The 24603-nt window shown below is 35.6% G+C and overlaps 1 protein-coding gene and 1 long non-coding RNA gene across 2 annotated transcripts in view; both read left to right on the top strand.

Annotated features, from left to right (window-relative positions):
• The first annotated feature begins 1046 nt into the window (after positions 1 to 1046).
• The window catches only part of LOC123523892 (transportin-1-like), a 40345-nt gene continuing 16788 nt past the window's right edge, over positions 1047 to 24603 (top strand). The window contains exons 1-17 of the mRNA XM_045301636.2: positions 1047 to 1202; positions 3304 to 3379; positions 5897 to 6153; positions 8855 to 8985; positions 9355 to 9436; positions 9786 to 9908; positions 10308 to 10487; positions 13039 to 13143; positions 13988 to 14060; positions 14826 to 15151; positions 15403 to 15552; positions 16890 to 16964; positions 17376 to 17462; positions 18044 to 18151; positions 19022 to 19180; positions 19900 to 19987; positions 21206 to 21304. Coding sequence (XP_045157571.1) covers positions 1104 to 1202; positions 3304 to 3379; positions 5897 to 6153; positions 8855 to 8985; positions 9355 to 9436; positions 9786 to 9908; positions 10308 to 10487; positions 13039 to 13143; positions 13988 to 14060; positions 14826 to 15151; positions 15403 to 15552; positions 16890 to 16964; positions 17376 to 17462; positions 18044 to 18151; positions 19022 to 19180; positions 19900 to 19987; positions 21206 to 21304 — 2218 coding nt within the window. The 5' untranslated portion in view covers positions 1047 to 1103. The remainder of the gene's footprint in view (positions 1203 to 3303; positions 3380 to 5896; positions 6154 to 8854; positions 8986 to 9354; positions 9437 to 9785; positions 9909 to 10307; positions 10488 to 13038; positions 13144 to 13987; positions 14061 to 14825; positions 15152 to 15402; positions 15553 to 16889; positions 16965 to 17375; positions 17463 to 18043; positions 18152 to 19021; positions 19181 to 19899; positions 19988 to 21205; positions 21305 to 24603) is intronic.
• LOC128555812 (uncharacterized) lies at positions 22189 to 24076 on the top strand. The gene is made up of 2 exons (XR_008370367.1): positions 22189 to 23411; positions 23556 to 24076. It is a non-coding gene; the product is annotated as an uncharacterized LOC128555812 (long non-coding RNA).

The raw sequence follows: 24603 nt of genomic DNA on the forward strand, positions 1-24603 counted from the left end.
CAGGGACCTAAACATTGAAAACTACTTCTGCATGGTAACTTTAGAACCTTTAAACTAGGTAGCATAATTGAGCTTTTGAAATAGATGATCCCTGTTGTTTTTAGGGTCTGTAAGTCTCAGGTCAAGGTCATAGGGACCTGAACTTTGAAAACGGTTTTTGCTCTATAACTTGAGAACCATTTGACCTAGCATCTTCATGGGAGGGCAAAGGTGTTTTACAAACAGCTCTTATTGAATTTGTTTTTAGGGAGTGAATGTTACAGGGTAGAGTGAGTATAAGGGTGCACTTATACTGCCTTGTTATAAACATATCCTTTATAGCAGTATGTTAGGAGTCAGAGTTCTTCGGTCTGAGTCATGGCCAGCGTTACTTTTGCACCCAACCTAAATAATCAACAAGTAGGTATATTTTTAATTGACACTTTGGAACATCTCAGGGAGGATTGTAACTTCTGGCATTCAAGGACAAATTCTGATGGCTGCACTTGTCTGGTAAATAACCAAGGGATTTGAAAATAATTTGAAACATCTACATCTACGGAGATACTCCCAACAATCAATTTCAGATTATAACTGAAACACCCTTGAGGTTGACTTTGGCCTTAGAACCAGGGGTTGGGACTTGCACATGACATGTCATCTCAATATAGGGAACATTTATGCCTTGCCTGAGGACACACCACAATGGGAGTAACCAGGAATCGAACCCAGGACCTTCACCTTCGTAGGAAAGCGTATTAGCCCTCTCAACCAATGAACATGAAATATATACATATACGGCAAAAAATAAAGTCATTATTAAGATGGAACAACATACAAGTAACTATTTCGGGTCAAAACAGACTGACGAGGATATATAAGGGCAAAGTGCTTGTATAAGTACTTTGATACACTAAAAATCATTACGTGTAAAAAATACGCATTCTAGATTATATCTTTTCTTTCTTATTTACAAATATTTTTTCATTAAAGGTGTAAAATATACTTATTGCAGTACGAGTGCAAAGAGTCGACTTCTGTTGAAAATTATAATTATGATAAAAAAGTCGGTTTTTCAAAAATATTAAATTACCGGAAGTGCAGTTCGTTCGGAAAAATCCAAAATGGCGTGGCAGCCCGAAGAAAGTGGACTAGGACAAATTTTACAACTGTTAAAGGAGTCTCAATCACCTGATAATGCCACTCAGAGAGCAGTTCAACTTGTATCCTTTTGTGTGTAAATCCGACGTGATTATATTCTTAACATTTGCAGAGAAAAAATATATGCCGCCTTCTTTTAGTTTACCCCACGTGCTTTCTTAGTTTCTATATTTTTAGTTATCTTTGGTGTATGTTATGGACAGTTATTATTCCTTTTGGAGTACGACTTGTCGGAATTCATTTCATTGATTTATTATTAATGAAAAGCCATTCCATCAGTTAAGCTGCAGCATACAGTTTTCTTGAATTTGAATTGCATCTGTGTGACTGTGATCGTCAACTTGCGCCAAATTTTCCTTTTTAGCTGATTTATTTCTACTTTAATTCTGTTTTTTGTTGTTTATCAGGAAAAATGGGCTTATGTTTTTGTTTAGCTATATTTCATGTCAAATAAAGTATCTTATATATTTGGATTTTTTCTTTTTACAAGTCAACAGGTAGCCTAATCTGTATTTGACTTGCGGGTGAGTCATGGAAATCAAACTATTACATGTTTATATTCACAGGCTTGGGGCTGATTACATGTGTCAGTAACATTTACTTTGATATTTTCTAATTACAATTATGTTTGATTACTCTAAATTTCATTAGTAATCTGATTACATTACATTACTCCGGTCTAGGAAATTGGTATATAATTTTACAGATTATGTGTAAATTTATAGATAATCTTTAAAATTAAAGATTTTCATACACCGGAAGGATGTATTATGTTATACCCCTGGTTAGTTTTATAAATAAGACCTGACATAACATTTTTTTTACATTTTGACGTCCATCAGTTATTCAGGTCTTATCGAATCGTCGTGAGTGCGCAAACAAACTCCTTGTCGCCTTTAATCTTCAAATTATGAACACAATCCGAAGTGAAAGAACACTACTCACACCGAAAATAATACTTTTTTCAACTGCCTAGGTAAAATATTACAATTTTTTTTACATTTTTATATATAAACATTGACTTGTTTCTTCCCACTGTATGTATCATCGTGTATCTGTGTTATGGTGTGCAACATTGCCGGTCTATTCCGAATGTTGTGTAAACACAATTTATTTTGAGAATCAATTTTAGATGAAATATTTTCCCTCTTGACCACCTCGCAAATAGTTCACATGGAAAATTGATTTCATAATTCAGCTGGTTAACACTGGAGGATGCATTTATGAATATATCTTAATGAAACTTGGTAAGAATGTTAACCTTGATGATCTTTATGTCAACTTTAAATCTGGGTCAGGTGGGATCAAAAACTAGGTCACCAGGTCAAATAAAAGGAAAAGCTAGTTAACACTCTAAGGCCACATTTATGACTATTGTCATGAAACTTGGTCAGATTCTGAATGTTAATCTTGACAATCTTTAGGTCTATTTCAAGTCTGGTTCATATCTTAATGAAACTTGGTCAGAATGTTAATCTTGATGATCATTAGGTCAAGTATAAATCTGAATCAGGTGGGGTCAGAAACTAGGTCACCAGGTCAAATCAAATGTAAAGCTTGTTAACACTGTAGAGGCCACATTCATGATTATATCTTCATGAAACTTTGTCAGAATGTTAATTTTGATGATCTTTAGGCTAAGTTCCAATCTAGGTCAAGTGGAGTCAGAAACTAGGTCACCAAGTCAAATCAAAGGAAAAGCTTGTTAACACTCTAGAGGGCACATTCATGACCATATTTTAATGAAACTTGGTCAGAATGTTTATCTTGATGATTTGTAGGTCAAGTTCAAATCTGGGTCAGGTGGGGTTGAAAACTAGGTCACCAGGTCAAATCAAAGGAAAGCTTTTTAACACCTAGAGGCCACATTTGTGACTGTATCTTCATGAAACTTGGTCAGAATGTTAACCTTGATGATCTTTAGGTTAAGTTCGAGTCAGGGTCATGTGGAATGTGACCTACCTTTTTTTAAAGATACAGCCTTGAAATTTGGATGACATGTACTGTTTTGCAAAACAGACTTCAGTGACCATGAATGTTACCTCCTGACCTACTTTCTTAGGTGAGGAATTCTTGTTTTGGCAAATTTGTATAGTTTTTTGTCTCATTTACTGTCTAGCATGTAGGGGGAAATATCTTGAGTTTCCTTAACTAGTACCAAAGAAACTGGAAGAATTGAACAAATTTCCAGACTTCAATAACTACCTGATATTTGTCCTTACAAAGTTAAAAAATGAAGGTAAGTTACTAACTACTAAGTTCAATAAAATTTATTCTTGGTTAAGGGCTGATAGCCTGATGCTCTGCCAAGTGTACAGCTAAAGAGCAAAATGCATATAAGACAGTTAATGAGTCATAGTTTTAAGCAATTTAATTTCTGAAAATATTTTGTTTATCACAGAAGAATTCTGAAGCCTTTGTTCAGTTTTATTTTAACTTTTATCATTTCATGTTTTAGTTTTAAAATGTTTCTGGGACTGAAATTTTACAAGATCAGGGCACTAGACAACTTTTGGGGACAGGTACCCATACCCTCAGGAAGGGGAATTTTTCGTCGTTTTAAGACAAAAAGGGGAAGTTTAAGCCATGTATATGTAACTACATTTATCACTTAATATTGTTTTCAATCATTTCTAACTAATGTAACTATATTGCGGCAATAACCTTCCTTAGAGGCACTATAATATAACTTGAAAGAGAGTTCATATCTAGTTGTGTCAAACAACCTGTTATCAGGGAAATTTTCTTCTGAGAAAGGGGAAAAAACATATTATTTCATCAGTGTTCGAAATTCGCCGTAGTCCGATAGCCTGTGGGTACCAAATTTCAGCTCGGGCTACCAATTTTCCGCAGACACAAGCCCGACCAGGCTATAGAGTTTTCCTAATGTGATTTTAAAAATCAGGCTAATTAAATGCGTATAGCATCGTGATTTCATACGATCTCCATTAATTAACGCTTATTGTTCAAGAATGCATCACGCATCGTCCAGATTGAGGAAAACTTATTGAATTATTGCTTTTTGCACTCGCACATGTTGACAATCAAACGCAAAGTGTCAAAGATGTGACCGCAGCACTAATTGGCTGAATACAATCACCTCTGTTGTAACGGATAATCTGATTCGCTTTCACACTTCTCGCGAAAATCTCACAAGTATCTGAAGTAGGTGGAGCTTAAATTATGCTATCAGCATGTGTGTATTCGATAGTGATGGGCAAATCGGTTAGATTTGCCAACCGATTAATCGGCATAATCGGACAGGCCAACCGATTCGATTAATCGGATATAATCGGATAATCGGTTACTCTAGTTGCATATATATAAGTTCACTTCACAGTGTATGTTTTATGTCATTACTTAAGAAATGAACTTCACAGACATCAAATATCCTATTTCTATTGTATCCCTTCATAAACACAAGTAAGTTAACAGCATAAAAATATTTGTGAAGATAGTAAACTTCAAATCAGGTACTCGTCTTAATTTCACCAATGACTTATCCAGTGATATTGTGTTATTAAATTGTTTGGAGCAAAAAAAGTATTAATAAAGTATAATTCTTAGTTTACAACTGGAATGATTTCAGTCCCACAAAATAAAGAATTGAAAATACCTTTGCTAATATGCTTGCCTAAGTCTTTCGGTAGCTCAAGAGTTTAGGTTGATGGTTTTCCCGGCTTAATTTTGTATAAGCCATATATCTTCCAAAATATGGGTGATCACAGAAGACCTCAGTTTTTGTCAAGACTTTGGAGGAAGCCATTTTTAAATAGAGTAGTTTCCCTTGGCGAAATTGTCCCAAAGAACCGTAAATACCAGAAAGAAAAAGGTCAGAAACAACTAAATCATCCATTTAGGATGCCAAGTAATTAATCTGTCAGGGAAAAGTGAAGTCGGCGATCGTGCTCATGAATTCAACGCCGACGATTATTCGATTGTCGCCGATTGTTGGCCCATCATTAGTATTCGACACTCATTTTCATATGCAAATTGTCAACAGTCCGAGTAGCAGTAATTGGCGAGTGCGAATCCTAAAAAATCTGGCATTTGAGGTTAGATTTTGTTTGGCAAGGAGTGACATGTCCGATGATTTGGGACTCTGGCGATGCTGATCTGGACAGAAGTATTCAGAGTTAAAATTGTTCAAAAAAAACATGGCAAACTTGAAGTCTTTTCTTATTCCTTCAAACATGCACAGATGTCTGTGAAACAAAATGTTATATGGTTCAAAAATTAAATATTTTATGGTGTTAAAGTTGGGCTAGTGAAATTGGTGTTTGGCTTGGAAAATTTCCTATCTGGTAGCCCGAACGGGCGTGTGGATTCAAATCTGAATTTCGTACACTGTTTTATGAGGGGAATGGGGCCCATATTTGGCCCCAAAAATTGCCAAACGAGTGCCCTGAAGACAAATCTCTGATATTGTTCTTTAAAGTTTTTGTTTTATACCACTGAAGGGAGGCATATTAGTTTTCAACTGTCGTCCGTTAGTTCGTTCGTTCGTTCGTTCATCACAACGTTAACTTTTTGCATGAAGGCACTTTACTCGCGAACCACTGCACCCATGACCTTCAAACTTCACATGCTGATAGTACTTATTGAGTACACGACCCCTATTGACTTTGGGGTCACCAGGTCAAAGGTCAAGGCGATGCGGGTGCATTTGTCACCATCAGTGACAGCTCTTGTTTAATATTTTATTTTTTAAGATAATTTAAGTGGAGGGAGCTTTTATTTTGGTCTGGAATTTCAGATGACCCAACTAGGTCACTCAGTGGTTTAATCCTGAAGAACAATGTGAGAGCCCATTTTGAGAAATTCCCGCCTGAAGTAGCATCCTTCATAAAGTCAGAATGTTTGAACAGTATTGGCGACCCTTCGCCACTGATCAGAGCTACCATTGGTATACTTATAACAACTATTGTGGCAAAAGGAGACCTCCGTAACTGGCCTGAATTGCTGCCGGCGTTATGTCAGTGCTTAGACTCTGATGACTACAGTGTTTGTGAGGTAAGAATCTTAAACCTTTTTCATACCACTTAGTAAATTAAGGCTAGTAAAATTTAATGACTGTGTTTAAATGTGTTTTTACAGATTAGCTGTGTGCAATATTACTGGTACAGTGATGGATTATGAAGCATTTCTATGGAAGTTCATTAAACATTAACCATTGTTAAAAAACATAATAACCAGCCTGTAGTTTTCGTTTCAATGGGCCCAAAAGTTTGTTCTAATTTTTTACCATGGAGTTGAGACTTGGATTTTTTTCCTGCAACATGATGATGAGAAATTATGCTGTTTCATGAATAAAAAGTAGTTTCAGTTAAAGGTAGGTATTTGAAACCCTTTTACATAAAAAAAAAACACCATCCATATCCTTGTGTCACCAAATTTTCTACTCTTCCTAGTGTAATTAATGACCTACTATAGAAATTGCACCCTGTATTCAAAAGGTATCAGCTGGAGTTAGATTACAGGATATACATTGTATTTACCTTTGATAATAGGTATATTACACATTTACACCATACAAAGATTTATATATCTACATCATTGTACGAAAAAGTGATCCTCATTTGAGAGTGAGTCATCCTTTGTTGAAAATCAACTGCTTGGATCAGTAGTTTCTTCATTTCTGTAGTGAATAAGTTATATAATAGAGATAGTTGTTGTATTTTACCCTAATGTAAATAAGATTCACATGTACCTTAAAATCTAGGTTCCTCCTTAATATGTATCAAGTTCAGACCTGAGGTTTGTCAGGAAAAAAAAGACAAATAAAGCAGATTTAAAATGTTGTAAAATACCAGAAAATACTTAAGAAATTTTTTTTGGTAAAATCTTCAAAGCTTTGTTTTTATATTCATATATATATATATATATATACATATTTTTTTTTGTTACATGTATAAAGTGTATGTATAAACTTAAACATTATAAATATCTAAATACAGTGTTTTTGTGTGGCCCTTGTTAAAGTTTCGAACAGTTTTGTTTGACTGCCATTTGCTTAACTTTATCATATCTTTGATTATGATATAAATTCAGGATGAGTTCTTTTCATACTAAACAAAATTGCCACCTTGAGGGATACAGTGTGACATGACATATATTCAGTTCAGGAAGTCGGGGTCAGGTTAACAATTACTAAAAGCCATCTTGCTCACAAGGAATACTATTTTAACCTTTATCCTGCTAAATTTCTAAAATGGACTGGTCCGTGATTCAATTTGGACAATACCATTTATTATTTGAAGGGGTGTTTGCTGAAAATTTACTGACTGAACAGTGCAGACCATGATCAGAGTGCACGGCTGATCTTGGTCTGCATTGGTCGCAAAGGCAGAAATATTTGCCACCAGCAGGCTAAAGGTTAATACAAAAACTAAAAGAAAAGCAGTAATGTAACTGGCTAAAATTGAGTGCCTCTAGGATTATGTGAAAGACATAACATTCCTTGTTCTTCCTGAGAAGCAGATAACAAGATTTGTTCATTTGAATCAACATATAAACTGGAGACAATAAAACAGATATATTATTCTGTCCTGTAGAGTCGGTAAATCAATATCCATTATCTTGCTGTATTTACTTGTTATTGCTGGGGAGACTATTGTTGTATTTGATATTGTTTCTTGTTGTTTATGTAGTATTTCTGAGCATTCATCAGGGATATGCTCAATTATGTTTACATTGTGCGGAGCCTGTTAATGGGTTTCACACTGCTTGATTCAGTTTCAGAGAGAAAAGAATGTTGAAAAAATCAATGATGTACAATAACATCAAATTCAATAATCTATGAGATTGGTATATAATACAAAGATCAGTCTGTGATTGTAATGGATCTGCCAGTCAATTATTTACAGGTATGCCCCTCTTAAAGAAAAGAGAATATATTACTTTGTTCTTGTTCGTCTGTCCGTATGTTAGTCCGTAAGGGCCAGTAGGCCAGTTTGTATTTGATGAATCAGTAAATGGAGATTGCTGTAGACTACTAATGCAAAGTTTTATGGATGATTGCTTGTGGTCGGTCCATGACCCTGATGTTTCAGTTAAAGGTGATTGTCACTGATAAGGAGACTAAATTTGGTTTTTATTCACCAAGTGGACAGCTTTTTGAAAATGACAGTCAAAATTTTAATTAATAGGTCTGTGGTCAAGGTAACAGCCATCTTGAGGTTCGGAACAATTTCAAATAAAAAAAAAGGTGTATGCTTTGAATAATGGCTTTCATGGGATAATTACCTGTGATCAGTAGATATTTTGAACATGATCTCCTGGTTTGTAACTTTACCGATCAGAATTCCATGGAAGTGAGAAAATTGATCAAAATATTTACTTAATGAATAAATAGGAGAATGAATTAATCCTGGACCAATATTGTCTGGTCACTCGTGTTCAGATGGCCAATTGAACAGGGCAGATAGGAAATGTCTACTACATTGATAACTAATGATAAATCATCATCTTAATGATGTTCATGTAATGATATCGTGGCTTAGATACAAGAAATATTCCTGCTGAAGATGACGGAATATGTGCAACAGAAACTTAAGAATCTGCTTTTCCGATTCTGGAATAAGTTGGATTCAGAATTTGACACAGGTCATTGTACAGATAGAACAATGTGTGCAGGTCTTGTCATTGCTTAAGAGTTTTACATATGCAAATTGTTATTGACAGTTGTTTTACTTATGCATTTTGTTTATTGCAGGGAGCATTTGGAGCATTACAGAAGATATGTGAAGACTCCGCAGAGGCCCTGGACAATGACCCAAGCAGACCCCTTAATGTCCTTATACCTAAATTTCTACAGTTCTTCAAACAGCCAAGTCCCAAAATCAGGTATTTATTTAATTAGTCTGGAATATGTGTGTTCATTTTCATGTATGAAGCTGTAAGGTTGTTGTGACGTGTTTACCTAATTCTCTATGCCAGAATGCCAAGTCCAGGTATGAACACAAACTGCTTTTGAGTAGTATGTGAAGTACTTAGTAGGTGTATTGTCAGTCTTTGGTTTCAGACCATAAAGCGGTACTGACTGATAGGCATCTGATTTCATTGTTATCAAGTAGCATACTAATAGTGTTAAAAATTATTTTAGGTTCCTTGTATTATTTATACACAAAATGAAATAAAGTTGTATAGAATTAGGTTGAAAAGAACTTTGCATTTTATTGGTAGCTGACCACGAATGTTACTTTCTTGTTACAGGTCCCATGCTATTGCATGTGTGAACCAGTTTATCATCGGCAGAACCCAAGCTCTGATGGTGCACATTGATGCTTTCATAGAGGTAATTTACATTGTTCATAGTTCCTGCAAATAGAGAAAACTTTTGAGAAAAGTTGTGGCACTTCTAAATGATGTGATCTCTACTGGAATTTGCTTTCCATTATTTGCATGACTATTCATAGGAAAGTGAGAGGTATTCTCCTGGCCGTAATGCCTGCATCATGTCTTGGTTAAAAGTTTTGCATTCAAGGTCGTATATTGGTAACCGCTGCTTGTTTTTGGATTAAATCTTCAAAAAGCATTCTAGACACACTGAATAGATTAATTATTCATAAAAAGAATTGCATCATAAAAGTTCAAGGAGTGTCCTGCAACAATGAGTCTTATTGTGGAAAATCATCTTGTTTCAGAATTTGTTTTACCTTGCGTCTGACGAGGACACAGAAGTGAGGAAGAATGTTTGTCGCGCTCTAGTCATGTTGGTTGAGGTCCGAATGGACCGTCTGATGCCGCACATCAACAGTATCATAGAAGTAAGCAAATCTGTTTAAAGAATTTTGGTAGTTGAATTAATGGTTTATAAAGCCAAGTTATGCGACAAGTCACAGAACTTGAGTATCAAAGAGATGGTATATGAGTAAGTAATGGCAAATTTGGAAGAAGGGCTGATTTTGAATGGATATGGGACGAGATTATTCGGTTAGTTCTGGGATCAACAAAAATGTATTATGAATAAAGATATTTAAGATTTAAGCTGAATGGTTATGTACAGAACTACTTGTGTTTGAGCCAGTGGATCTATGAAATTTACTTGTCTGAAAAAACTAATTTACTAGTTGTGCCATGCAGTCTTAGTTTTTGGCACAGGTTTGATGAGTTTATAATTCACCTGATCAGAAGGCTTAAAATGCCATTGTAATTTATCCCTACAGTACATGATGATGAGAACGACAGATGAAGATGATACTGTAGCACTGGAAGCCTGCGAGTTCTGGTTGTCACTTGCTGAACAACCGATATGTAAGGAGGTACTCACAGCACATATAGAGAAACTTGTACCTATACTTGTGAAGGGAATGAAGTACAGTGAGATTGATATCATCCTGCTGAAGGTATAAGTTATACCTCTATATATATTGTGAGAAATAAAGTACGAGCATTAGGCCATAATTAAAAATTTGTTTGTTTGCAGTGCTCCGACCGACCCATCAAAATCGTCCCGACCCAAAAAATTTTTTAGGCAGTTCAGGGGGGAAATTTTTTTTCTATATATGTTTTGATCCTTTCTGATGCAAAATGCACTTTTAGCAGACGTTTTCCTTTTCGTATTTAAATATACAGCAGATTATTCAGCGTTTAGTGTACGCGACCATATTGCCGTCTTCGCACGTGTTTCGGAAGTCACAAGTTCTGGTATATTTGATAAACAATTTTCCAATAAACAAATGTTTCGGCGGTATATGACCTGTTTGTGTAGGTTCGCCGTAAATCCCAACATTCTTTTAATAAACAATGTCGTCTGACACAACGCCACGGACCTGACCAATAAGTCAGTCAACATGACCACGGTCCAAAAATTTATTCTGATTTTCTGTTGATTAGTTTCAACATTCAAAAGTTTATAAATTAAACAGACATCTGAATTTTTTATCATGCACCAGAATAATCCGCAACTTGAATGATAACTATTCACATTTTTATGTATTAATTGAGACCTTGTTCGAACACGTAATAAAGCCACATACCTCAATTTTTTTTTTGTAAATCCTAATTTTCCTTTCCTTGCAAACATGATTTCACTTTTAAATCCCAGTTTTATCCGACACATTTGGTGACAAAATTGCATAAACATCTTGAAAAATACAGTGGCACTTGTCGGCTAAGTTCAAAGGAAACACGCGAATCGGCATTTGGCCTTTGATGTAAGATGAAAGGAAGCAGTTTGACAGCTAAATGTTGTGATGGGTGTGATGTAATTTGACCTAATTCTACAAGTACAATTTGTGTATTACCTAATACACGTTGATTTAAAAGGACTGAGATGATTTATGGATTTGCAATTTAAGTGCTGTGAACTTCGTTTCTTGTTCCTTACTTAAAGGAACTAAATCATAATATGACATACTTCAGCTTGTGTTTAAAAGTGAAGCCTTTCAATTTTAAAGCCTTAATTTTCACTAAAATGGAGACTGAAAATTAATCATGAGAAGCTCCACAGCTGGTCACAATCACCCTCTTCTACACAGACCTGTATTCAAAGGGTTGGGGGTGGAGGGGTTGGGAGGCCTATATGCTGCTCCCCTGCCCCAAGTTGCCTGAGAAGTTACCTTTATCTAACAAAGTTGAACATGTATCAGAACCCCCATTTCAAACTTGTATTTAAAAAATATTCTGGAATTCGATCTTCTATACCTACTGCCAAATTTTGGACTGTAATGTGGATTTCATATGCAACATCATTTCCTGTGTATAAATAATATCAGTGCACGCAAAATTTAGACAAAAATGAACAGTTGCCATCATTTCATTCCTAACAAAGATGAAACACAGGCCATCATTTCATTCTTATCAAAAGATGTAACAGATGCCACTATTATTTCCATTCCTACCAAAAGATGTAACAGAGGGCACCATTTCATTTCAGTTTTCTTTCATCAAAAAGGGCACTATTTCATTCATAGAGGTAGCATAGGCGGCCCTTTCATTACTGTCAAAAGAAGTACCAGAGGCCACTATTTCATTCCTGTCAAAAACTGTTACTGAGGCCGCTATTTCATTCCTGTCAAGAGATTTAACAGAGGCCACAATTTTATTAATATATTTTTAACATTTCCAGGGGGATGGCAGCAAACATTCTTCTTTGCCTACCTTCCCCACCCCCATCTCGCCAAAAACAGGTTGGACAGCTTAGGCCTGTATCCAGATTACTCAAAACTTAGACCAAAATGCAACAAAGGCCATTATTTTATACACTAAGGGTCTGACAGTATCTGCATGGTCAGAACAACTGTCCTGTAAAAGGATTTAAGGAATGAGGGTTCAGAGTGTCCAGATCGTTCGTTGCATTCTGGGTCTATATCCAAAGTACTGTCATTCAGTTTCAATTTTGATTAATTATAAAATGAAAGATCTGGTTTAATAAATGTCTACATGCAAGTTTGTGCTCTATGAAATTCCTGGTAGAATTTGTCTGCCATGTATGTTCTTACTCTCTGAAATTCATGAATATGTTTCAATGTCTGCTGAGAAAATTTGTGTACATTGACTTTACAAAAAAAAAAAAAAAAAAAAAAAAAATCCCTACCTACCTACCCACTCCTAAAAATCTGGGTCGGAGCACTGCAAACAAACTATTTTTTAATTACGGCCTTATAATATTTGACATTTTGGTAAGGTAAACATTCAGTTTTCAAGTAAAATTAGTTAGGGTACATGGTATTTACAACCTGTGTTTGAATTTATTAATCTGTACTCAGGTTTTTAGATGCCAGAATTTCCCTATGTAACTCTATTTAAGAAGGAGATTTCAGGCTTTAGAATGTAGATTTTCAGGCTTTTGATTTTTGACTGAATGCCATGCCTGAGTAAAGTGTGAACTATGAAGTAAATTAAGTTATGGCATTAACAGATCTATTGAAAATCTGAGTCTACTTATTTACACAGGGAGATGTTGAAGAAGACGAGATGATACCGGACAAAGAATCAGATATCAAACCCAGATTCCACAGAGCTAAATCACACACCCACAAACACCAAGATGGAGAGGAGGTATAGATATCTTTTGGTGATCTCTGCACTCTCTTAACTGTTGACAAAATAACTTCTTCATGTATGCCTGCATTCTAGGGCTTCCAAGTTACTATTATTCACAGAACTTCGTAAACTTTACACAGCCCTTCACACAAATAGAAGCAGTGTGGTTATAGGAATCTTGACCTTGACTAATAATCAGTCTACTTCTGTTGTTTCTATTATAAAGTCAAGTATGAATTCTGAAGCAAATTGAGATTTGAGTTATTGTTCTATTGTTCATGAAGTACGGAAACTGAAATTACAAATTACAATGAAATTACTGCGTTACCAACTGGCGCTGCCTGTATATTGTTATATTGTACTGGAGGGAGCATATAACAGTTATTGCGGACATTGATTGTTAGATAAGAGCAATGTTTATTAGCTTGAAACATACTGTGTTGTGGAATCATTCATTTTCATGAGAACTAAATTATTTGGATTTCATGGTTGCCTAAGTCTGCAATTTTTTCTATAAACAAAATTACCATTGATTTACAGAATTTGAAATAAATGAATTTATGCTTCTATGAAATATTATACTGGCTAAACGCACAAATCTTGTTCCAGCAAAATGAAGTTTAACCGCAAAGCAAATTTCTAAATGTTGAAATGTCAAGCATGATACAGGTAGACATGTATTAAAATATGGGCATGGTAGGTCTCGATGCGGTAAACTCCTTGGTTTCATGTTTATGAACCATGACTACTGTAGTTTGTATACTGTTCAAACCAAGTGCTGAAATATCATTTGTTAAGAAATCATAGTGTCACTTGTATGACTGCAATACATTTTGAAATGATAATGTGTTGATTACAGGGAGGTGGTGGTGATGGAGACTCTGATGATGATGGAATGGATGATGATGACAGTTTGTCAGACTGGAACCTAAGTATGTGTATTGCAAGAATATTTAATTAGTTAATTCTCCATTCTTACTGCTAATTTGGAGACATTTTAAAATATAGTTAGTTTAACTGTGTCAGTAATTTGAAAAAGTTATATTATAGAAGTCAACCTAGCTTGATGAATTTCTTTATCTGCTTGTACATTTGTTGGATAGATATAAACTGAAGGGCCGCTGTTGCCTAGTAGTTCAGGCCTGGGATTTTTCAGGACTGGTCCTGGTTTCAGGCTTTTAGTTGCCAGAATTTCCCTATATAACTCTATTGAAAATAGGGATTTCAGGCTTGAGATTGTAGATTTTCAGGCTTTTGATTCCTGACTGAATCCCAGGCCTGGTAGTTAAGGTTCCTGACTTAGAGTCATTTGCCCCTCACCAATATGGGTTCAAAACCTTGCTTGGTGTGTAGAATTCTTTAGGAGAGGAAACTATCCAGCTGGCTCTCAGAAGGTCATTGATAATTTCTAGGAGCCCATGCCATAAACAATGCCCAGAGAGATGTCAGTGTGAGTCTAATTTAACCAAAAATAAAGACTATTAAACTGAAGATGCTTGTATAATGCAGTGATTGTTCATCTATTATATTTTATAAAAACTGGAGTACATAAATTATGATAGAGCTGTATATTAAGTTCATCGATTTACGTGTCATTGCAGTTTAAAGTTGACTTTAATTGCATTCTTCTACAATGTATGAAATAAATTTTATGGCCGTCTCTTTGTACAATCATATGTTTTCATTGTATACAACAGGGAAGTGTTCAGCAGCAGCCTTGGATGTCCTAGCCAATGTATTTCGAGAGGACATCTTACCTATACTGCTGCCTATACTCAAAGAAATCCTCTTCCACCAGAACTGGGAGATCAAGGAGTCTGGTATCTTAGTTCTTGGTGCAATTGCTGAGGGCTGTATGAACGGAATGATACCCCATCTACCAGAGCTGATCCCATACCTGATTGGGTGTTTGTCAGACAAGAAAGCTCTCGTTAGGTCAATAACATGCTGGACTCTGAGCAGATATGCACACTGGGTGGTTGGACAGCCACATGATATGTATCTTAAACCTCTCATGACTGAGGTATGTATTATAGAGTTTTAATTAGATATCTTGATAATTTTCAAAGAATAGATTATTCTTTGTATCTGGAGAACATAAGATAAAATTTAATGGTTAATACTAATATTGCTTCTTTTCACTACAAAATATTTGTAGTATATTTTAAGAGTAGTAGAGCACTTCCATTAATTGTTAACTGAAATTGTATTTTGATAAATGAAGTTGAGTTTTTCAAATAAAAATGAAATAATGGAATGCTTATGATTGTGCAGCTACTGAAACGGGTTTTAGATGGCAACAAGCGTGTACAGGAAGCAGCATGCTCCGCTTTCGCTACCCTGGAGGAAGAGGCGTGCACAGAACTTGTACCATATCTAGGATTTATTTTAGAAACTTTAGTCTTCGCATTTAGCAAATACCAGGTAACACTATAAGATTATTAATATTTCTAGGAGATTAATTTTTGTGGATTTTGTGGTTATTTCCAAGAAATTAAATCCCAATAAACCACATGGTTCGCACAGGTCTTGAAAAGTACTTGAATTTGATGCCTAGTACTTGAAAAGTACTTGAATTTGAAACTGCCAAAAACTCCTTGAAAAGTACTTGAATTTTGAAGAAAAAAAAGAGAGTAAATTTTGATAAATTGTCCTTGAATTGATGTACTGCGAATAGAAAATCAGAAAAAATAACAGATCAGACCAAAATATCGGAAAAAAAGACGAACAAATGACAGACCTATCTTCGACAGGGCTTACCGACGAGTAAATGATAGTACGGTATGGTACCGGGACTGGTTTTAGTATTTTGAACACAATTATCACAATTTGAAATTTTATCGGTGCTGAATTGAAGGTCATTTCCGGGTTATTGTCGCGGTGTTTATTGTAGAAAATCGACAGAATTCGTTATGAGTAAAAGAAATAAATGCGACAAATGCGATTTCATAGTCCATGAAAATGGGGAAAAAATCCTTGAAAAGTACTTGAATTTTGTTTTGAAAGCTGTACGAACCATGAACCAGTAAAATCCCATTCAGTTTATATTCAGAGGGCAAATACACATATTTATTTCCCTCCAAAATAGCGTTTTGGCCAAACCGCAAAATTTCTTGCTGATGAAATTAAATTATTTCAAAGTATTTGTACTAGGAAGCAGTTTAAAAACAGAAGGTTGTACATGTTATGTTTTTGTCAAATTTTTAGGCAATTTTAAACACCTAGTTTGGAATCCTACAGTTACAGAAATTGTTAACAGGACCAGAATTTTAACCCTTAGCCTGCTGCAGGCGAATTTAACAGCCTTTGCAAACAGCTTGGAACCAGATCAGACGCCGATTAAATCGGCGTCTGATCAGGTTCCAAGCTGTTTGCTACTCTGACAATATTTCTTCCAATTTTGGAGCAAATTGAATGAACTTCATAATTCAAGCAGACGACATTCCCAGCAGACGACAGTTTATCTAGCATGCTAAAGGTTAACAGTTAAATGTACAGATGTGTATTGTGATAAATTGTGTTGTTTTGATACTTGTGTTTTGCTTGATGATGATTCAGTTTGCACATGAACTTATGTGAGTGTTTGCTGTGTATTCGTACTGTCTGACACACTAGCAAAACTACAAGCATGCTCTAACAGTATTGTTGATTTTGATAAGACTAAATACTGATATATCCATCATTTTCTAAAAGATTTGGAAGTATTTGCACTATGTATTTCCTGATTCATTTTCATTGTTATTGATTGTTTGTTATTTTAGCACAAAAACCTGTTGATCCTGTATGATGCCATAGGAACGTTGGCAGATTCTGTCGGACACCACCTCAATAAACCAGTATGTATTTACTCAACTCACAGATGTTAGTTTAAAGTTGTCGGTTCACAAATTTTAAAGTCCTGTCAGCTATGTTGAATTGTTAAAACAAGATTATGCTGCAGCTAGTTGTAATCTCTGTTTAAAAAAAAATAAATATTAATACATATATTAATTCTGTGGAATGTGAATGACAAAAAAGTTATGTTGAATTTAATGACAGAAAACAGTGATAAGTGGTACTCAAAAAGAGAAAAGAATTTTCTAAAAAACTATCGCATGGCTGCCATGTCATGCAAGTAGAATTTTCAAAACATTTAGATTCAATTATTACAAAGAATACTAACATGCTTACTGAAAAATAATGGAAATTGTGACAAAATCTTAATTAAAAAAAGTTGGTTTAGTGAACTTGACCTGTTTGTGTTACAGGAGTATGTGAGTATGCTGATGCCACCACTGATAGACAAATGGAATGTTCTCAAAGATGAAGACAAGGATCTCTTTCCTTTACTAGAGGTATACATATTTATTTTTACAAATATTCTGTACGTTTACACTTTATTGTACAGGAGCATTGTTTAAAGTAACTTATTGTCAGTAAAGTGTAATTTGCGTCAAGGAGATGGTTTTCGTAGAGTCTACTTGCGAAAGCAAAGATATAGTCGGCCAAATGGCTGTTTGGTGTATGTGTGCGTCCATCTGGATTTTTTTCATGTTAAAGAAACATCTGGACATGATTCTTTCATTTGCTGGTTAACTTGACAATATACTTTGTAATTAAACATCTGAAAACTTTGCAATACATGGACTGTTATTTTTTGTGTATTTTCTCTGTAACTGTTGGTGATGCTGGAGTAGCAAATTGTAGCATAAAAATTCAGTAAATTGTGTTAAGTATTATATGTGAGTCTTTTGTATGGTGTCCATAGTTAATTGGTCAAACTTGTGACTTGGCTAACTTTCCCCTCTCTGCAGGTGTTATGTGTGGGTCTGATTTTAGAAGAGAATGTCTACCTGGCTGTTAATAGGTCTGTCGTGATCTGGCTGACATTGATTTAACTGATTTTTACGCACAAAGTGACGGTTGTATGTTTCAGTGTCTGTCTAGTGTAGCTACAGCTCTACAGTCTGGCTTCCTGCCATATTGTGAACCAGTCTACAGACGATGTGTATCCCTGGTGGAACAAACACTTAGTCAAAACTTGGTAGGTATTTTCCTGGAATTCTAACTGTTAATATCGGATACTTCTGTGACACTTAACAGTTGCTATATTTAAAATTAGAATAGGTCTGTGTTGTAAAACATTCAAGCTATATGGCCAGTGTTTGAGATACAGAGCTATTTGCAACAGTGATACCACTTATGATACTCGCGGGTATTTATTTTATGAATTTTGATAGCAAATATTGCAAAGATAAATCGGTTGCAAAATTCCAGTTTTTACTTTGATAAGTGAGAACGATATTGTACTTAAATTGCATTAAAGTATAGGAGCTTCAGGTATAACAGTCAGGAGTTGAGTCAGTTTGGATTGTACATTGAACAGCTTGATGATGATAATTGAACTCTCTCTTTCTGAGACTGTAGGAGGAAACATAGGTCACTGAAAAGCTGTTGAAATATTTATATAACCATATCATTAAATATATTAACCCTTACCGTGCTGCACACAATTAATTCCGTCTTTGCGACCAGTGTAGATCATAATCAGCCTGCACATCCATGCAGTCTGATCATGATCTGCACTGTTCGCCATTCAGTCAGTATATGTTTGGTATGCACCCCAGTTAATGGTACTGGCCAAATTGAAAGATGGACAAGTTCATTATAGAAATTTAGCAGGGTAAGGATTAAAATAACTTCTCTCTTGGTAAATCAACAATAGCTTGCATAGGTCAGTAAATCTGCATTTTCATTAAAGGTTTGCTTTTTTTATTGCCAAATGAAAACTAAGAGAAAAGATTTATTTCAGAATGAAAATTGGTGATTGGGTATTGCTATTACCTTAGAAATGAAAAAGTTACTTGGCCTCGTTAATCCAGTTTGAAAATGAATTTTGATGCTGAATTTGCAGGCTAGTATGCAGAACCCTGAACAGTTTGATCCACCAGACAAAGACTTTATGATTGTAGCTCTAGATCTACTTAGTGGACTAGCCGAGGGCTTGAATCAACATATAGAAAGTTTAGTGTCCGACAGTAATATACTAAAGCTGCTGTACCAGTGTATGCAGGTAAGTGAGTTGAGCATTGTTCTATTGGGGATCTGGTAACTCTTAATTGCGTAACAAATCAATTCTAAATATTTTTCTGCTCAGTTGTTCAGAATTTCTCAAGCTTCCTTAAGTTAATAATGATTTCTATCTTCAATGAGGCTGCACATTTGAGCAAGACCAAATTACCTTATAGATCTTAATTCCTGTAAATTTTTAAGGAAAAAGGCCTGGTTTGCTAGCTCCAGATTGAAACAAAGCTGAATGTGTAGATTGTGATGAATGATTACTTTGCGCAAAGTATTTTGAAAAATAGTGTAATTGCAGATGTACCATAGTACTTATATATACCCTTAGATGTATGACTATTTACAGAAGTCATTTCATATGATGATAAAAACTGCACATGATACTATATTGAGTGTTAGCAGTGTATTCGTACTGTCTGATGAAATGATTGCTCAAGGCAGACTAACAATAGCTGGATTATTTATTGCATACTATTTATACTGAATAAACAATGTACATCTTCATTAAAAGCTGAACAAGACAAATAGTCTACTTTAAGATGATATGTTGACAGTCTTCTGAATCTTTTTAATTGTCAGTGGTTTAAATTCAGACTTGAGTCAGTAATTAAACAAGCGTGTGAGGAGTAAAGTAGCCAGTCCTTTCATGATGAATGTTGACCGGAGTTTAATAGTGACATTTGTGTTACGCAGCATGTTTTGTGCTTGCAGGATCCTATGCCAGAAGTGAGACAGAGTTCATTTGCACTGCTAGGTGATCTAACAAAAGCTTGTTTCATGCATGTGAAACAATGTATAGGTAAATATCTAGTTTACTGACCGTGGTCATGTTAAATATTGAAATCAGGTAGTGGTGTTGCTTTAACATTTCTTGACTTGTTAGCATTCTATAAATTAAGAATGATTATCAAACTAAGGCAGGTGTTGTATGTGTAAACACATGATCTGTTGTCCTAGTTTGTCTCTCGTGTGTAAAAAAGGAAAATGTACCATGTTTATAAACTTTATTTCAGATCTCCCATCAGAAATAGCTGTGAATTTAGATACAGATTACATATAGCTGGAATGGTGGCCATATTCCTTTTTTATGCCCCCGAAGGGAGGCATATAGTTTTTGAACCGTCTGTCGGTCTGTCCGCAATTTTCGTGTCCGGTCCATATCTTTGTCATCCATGGATGGTTTTTCAAATAACTTGGCATGAATGTGTACCACAGTAAGACGACGTGTCGCGCGCAAGACCCAGGTCCGTAGCTCAAAGGTCAAGGTCACACTTAGACGTTAAAGGTCATATTTCATGATAGTGCATTGATTGGCGTGTCCGGTCCATATCTTTGTCATTCATGGATGGATTTTCAAATAACTTGGCATGAATGTGTACCACAGTAAGACGACGTGTCGCGCGCAAGACCCAGGTCCGTAGCTCAAAGATCAAGGTCACACTTAGACGTTAAAGGTCATTTTTCATGATAGTGCATTCGTGTCCGGTCCATATCTTTGTCATCCATGGATGGATTTTCAAATAACTTGGCATGAATGTGTACCACAGTAAGATGACGTGTCGAGCGCAAGACCCAGGTCCGTAGCTCAAAGATCAAGGTCACACTTAGACGTTAAAGGTCATATTTCATGATAGTGCATTGATTGGCGTGTCGCATTGATTGGCGTGTCCGGTCCATATCTTTGTCATTCATGCATGGATTTTAAAATTATTGGGCATGAATGTGTACCACAGTAAGACGACGTGTCGCGAGCAAGACCCAGGTCCGTAGGTCAAAGGTCCTAAACTCTAACATCGGCCATAACTATTCATTCAAAGTGCCATCGGGGCATGTGTCATCCTATAGAGACAGCTCTTGTTTTTTTTTGACATTTTAAATTATACCTCTGTATATATGAATTTCATAAAACGTGTTAAGTAGATTTGAATTGCTTCTCTGGGTTATTTGTGTTGCTATAAACCTTTCAGGTACTGCAAGTATTATTTGAATGAAAGTGTATTTGATTGAATTTTTTCAGGTGACTTTATGCCAATACTAGGACATAACTTAAATCCAGAATACATATCTGTGTGCAATAATGCCACCTGGGCAATAGGAGAGATCTCTATAAAAATGGGTAAGATAGTCTTATGAATTATGACAAATGAAGTGAAGTGACTGGGATGTGTGTTTTAAATTGGAAAGTCTGTGGTTCTTTTCTGTGGAAAAATAACTTGTGAAGTCTGAAGGAAGTAAAGGGTAATAGAAATAGATATAATGAAGATTTGTTTATAAGATTATAGCTGATGAAGATAATTTTGGGATGGCTTGAGAAAGTATGAAGATTAGCATTTTAATCCTGTTAAAAGAGTAACAGATTTTTATATGTCAAATAGATCTCTATGTTGGCAGTGAATGAATTAAATTTGTGAGTACTGTAGAAAGAACTTTTTTTTACCCTTTAAACTCTTAGGAGGGTTCCTTAGATACGCTGGACTCATTAGATAGAAGTTGAAATCATGGACTTTTTACTTCTGTCAGGCAGTTTGACACTTCAGAATACATATATGTTGTATAATGCTTAGAATACTGTGAAATCATGGATATTTTTGACTGATTGATTTTCAAAGATAATTGTAGTTTGTTTTTCTATCATTGAAAATTAGATTCAAGCAAACAAAATTCCCAATAATCTTGAGTTTGAACTCCATAAAGTAATATCTTGGTGAACTATCTATACCACAAATTTTTTATGCCACAAAAATATCTGATTTCACAGTTTCGGTTGAGAGGAGACATGTACACTGGGACCCCTTTATAACACTGTCGTTGGGGTCCAAGGTTCGAGGCCTGCGGATCTAGCGGGGTTAAATTTATAACATGGGTTGGCTGTATATGCAATACCCCACCCACCCGTAATGCATTAGACGTATTTTGAATGCTGCTTCATGTTGTATGAGAAATTCTATGCATATAAACTTGACATTTATTTACCATAGAGTGGTGGAACCTATGCTCGCGGTATTTTTAGCTCACCTGTCACAAAGTGACAAGGTGAGCTTTTGTGATCGCGCGGTGTCCGTCGTCCGTCGTCCGTCCGTAAACTTTTGCTTGTGACCACTCTAGAGGTCACATTTTTCATGGGATCTTTATGAAAGTTGGTCAGAATGTTCATCTTGATGATATCTAGGTCAAGTTCGAAACTGGGTCACGTGCCATCAAAAACTAGGTCAGTAGGTCTAAAAATAGAAAAACCTTGTGACCTCTCTAGAGGCCATATATTTCATAAGATCTTCATGAAAATTGGTCAGAATGTTCACCTTGATGATATCTAGGTCAAGTTCGAAACTGGGTCACGTGCCATCAAAAACTAGGTCAGTAGGTCTAAAAATAGAAAAACCTTGTGACCTCTCTAGAGGCCATATTTTTCATGAGATCTTCATGAATATTGGTCAGAATGTTTACCTTGATGATTTCTAGGTCAAGTTCGAAACTGGGTCACGTAGGGTCAAAAACTAGGTCAGTAGGTCTAAAAATAGAAAAACCTTGTGACCTCTCTAGAGGCCATATTTTTCATGAGATCTTCATGAATATTGGTCAGAATGTTTACCTTGATGATATCTAGGTCAAGTTCGAAACTGGGTCACGTAGGGTCAAAAACTAGGTCAGTAGGTCTAAAAATAGAAAAACCTTGTGACCTCCCTAGAGGCCATATTTCTCAATGGATCTTCATGATTATTGGTCAGAATGTTCACCTTGATGATATCTAGGTCAAGTTCGAAACTGGGTCACGTGGGATTAAAAACTAGGTCAGTAGATCTAAAAATAGAAAAACCTTGTGACCTCTCTAGAGGCCATATTTCTCAATGGATCTTCATGAAAATTGGTCAGAATGTTCACCTTAATGATATCTAGGTCAAGTTCGAAACTGGGTCATGTGGGGTCAAAAACTAGGTCAGTAGATCTAAAAATAGAAAAACCTTGTGACCTCTCTAGAGGCCATATTTCTCAATGGATCTTCATGAAAATTGGTGAGAATGTTCACCTTGATGATATCTAGGTCAAGTTCGAAACTGGGTCACGTGGGGTTAAAAACTAGGTCAGTAGGTCTAAAAATAGGAAAACCTTGTGACCTCTCTAGAGGCGATATTTTTCAATGGATCTTCATGAAAATTGGTCAGAGTGTTTACTTTGAAGATATCTAGGTCAAGTTCGAAACTGGGTCACGTGGGGTTAAAAACTAGGTCAGTAGATCTAAAAATAGAAAAACCTTGTGACCTCTCTAGAGGCCATATTTTTCATGAGATCTTCATGATTATTAGTCAGAATGTTCATCTTGATGATATCTAAGTCAAGTTCGAAACTGGGTCACGTGGGTTAAAAACTAGGTCAGTAGGTCTAAAAATAGAAAAAACCTTGTGACCTCTCTAGAGGCCATATTTCTCAACGGATCTTCATGAAAATTGGTCAGAATGTTCAGCTTGATGATATCTAGGTCAGGTTTGTAACTGGGTCATGTGCGGTCAAAAACTAGGTCAGTAGGTCGAAAAATAGAAAAACCTTGTGACCTCTCTAGAGGCTATATTTTTCACGAGATCTTCATGAAAATTGGTGAGAATGTTCACCTTGATGATATCTAGGTCAAGTTTAAAAGTGGGTCACGTGCCTTCAAAAACTAGGCCATTAGGTCAAATAATAGAAAAACCTTGTGACCTCTCTAGAGGCCATATTTTTCAATGGATCTTCATGAAAATTGGTCAGAATTTTTTATCTTGATGATATCTAGGTCACATGTGCTCAAAAACTAGGTCACTATGTCAAATAATAGAAATAATGACATCATACTCAGTTCAACACTGGGTCATGTGGGGATAGGTGAGCGATTCAGGACCATCATGGTCCTCTTGTTTACATATATAATCTTTTTAAGAAGCAAGAAAAAAATATTATTTCGATTTGCCTATGCAAAAACATAAAGTTATCCTCCTTTTATCGAAACATATTGTTGATGTGCGTCATCACGTGACTTAGTCGTCTAGTGAGCTATCGACACGGCATACGTGAAAAGGTGAAAATTCGTCCTGAAGGGAACCTATGCTGGCGGTATGTAATATCGATTAAACTAAGGACGAAAAAAAAAATCAGCAGGCTAAAAATGAACAAACAAGCATATGCGAATATATTATTTAGAACATTACTCATTTATTATGTGAAAAACAAAATAAATGGGGATAAAATTTAGTATGTGCCTCTATGTGTATATTTCCCTTTCCGAAATGGAGTCACTATTAGAACAAAGCTTGAAAACTTATAATAATTTTGTTTAAAAAGAGAATGTTCAAGTATTAAAGATTAAAACAACGACAGTGATTAACTCGCTAATGTTTTCTACACTTCTTTTGTGTGTAGGAAATTTACTCCTCCCTACATCTCAGA

Source organism: Mercenaria mercenaria, chromosome 3 (genome assembly GCF_021730395.1).
Source record: "Mercenaria mercenaria strain notata chromosome 3, MADL_Memer_1, whole genome shotgun sequence".
NCBI lineage: Eukaryota > Metazoa > Mollusca > Bivalvia > Venerida > Veneridae > Mercenaria > Mercenaria mercenaria.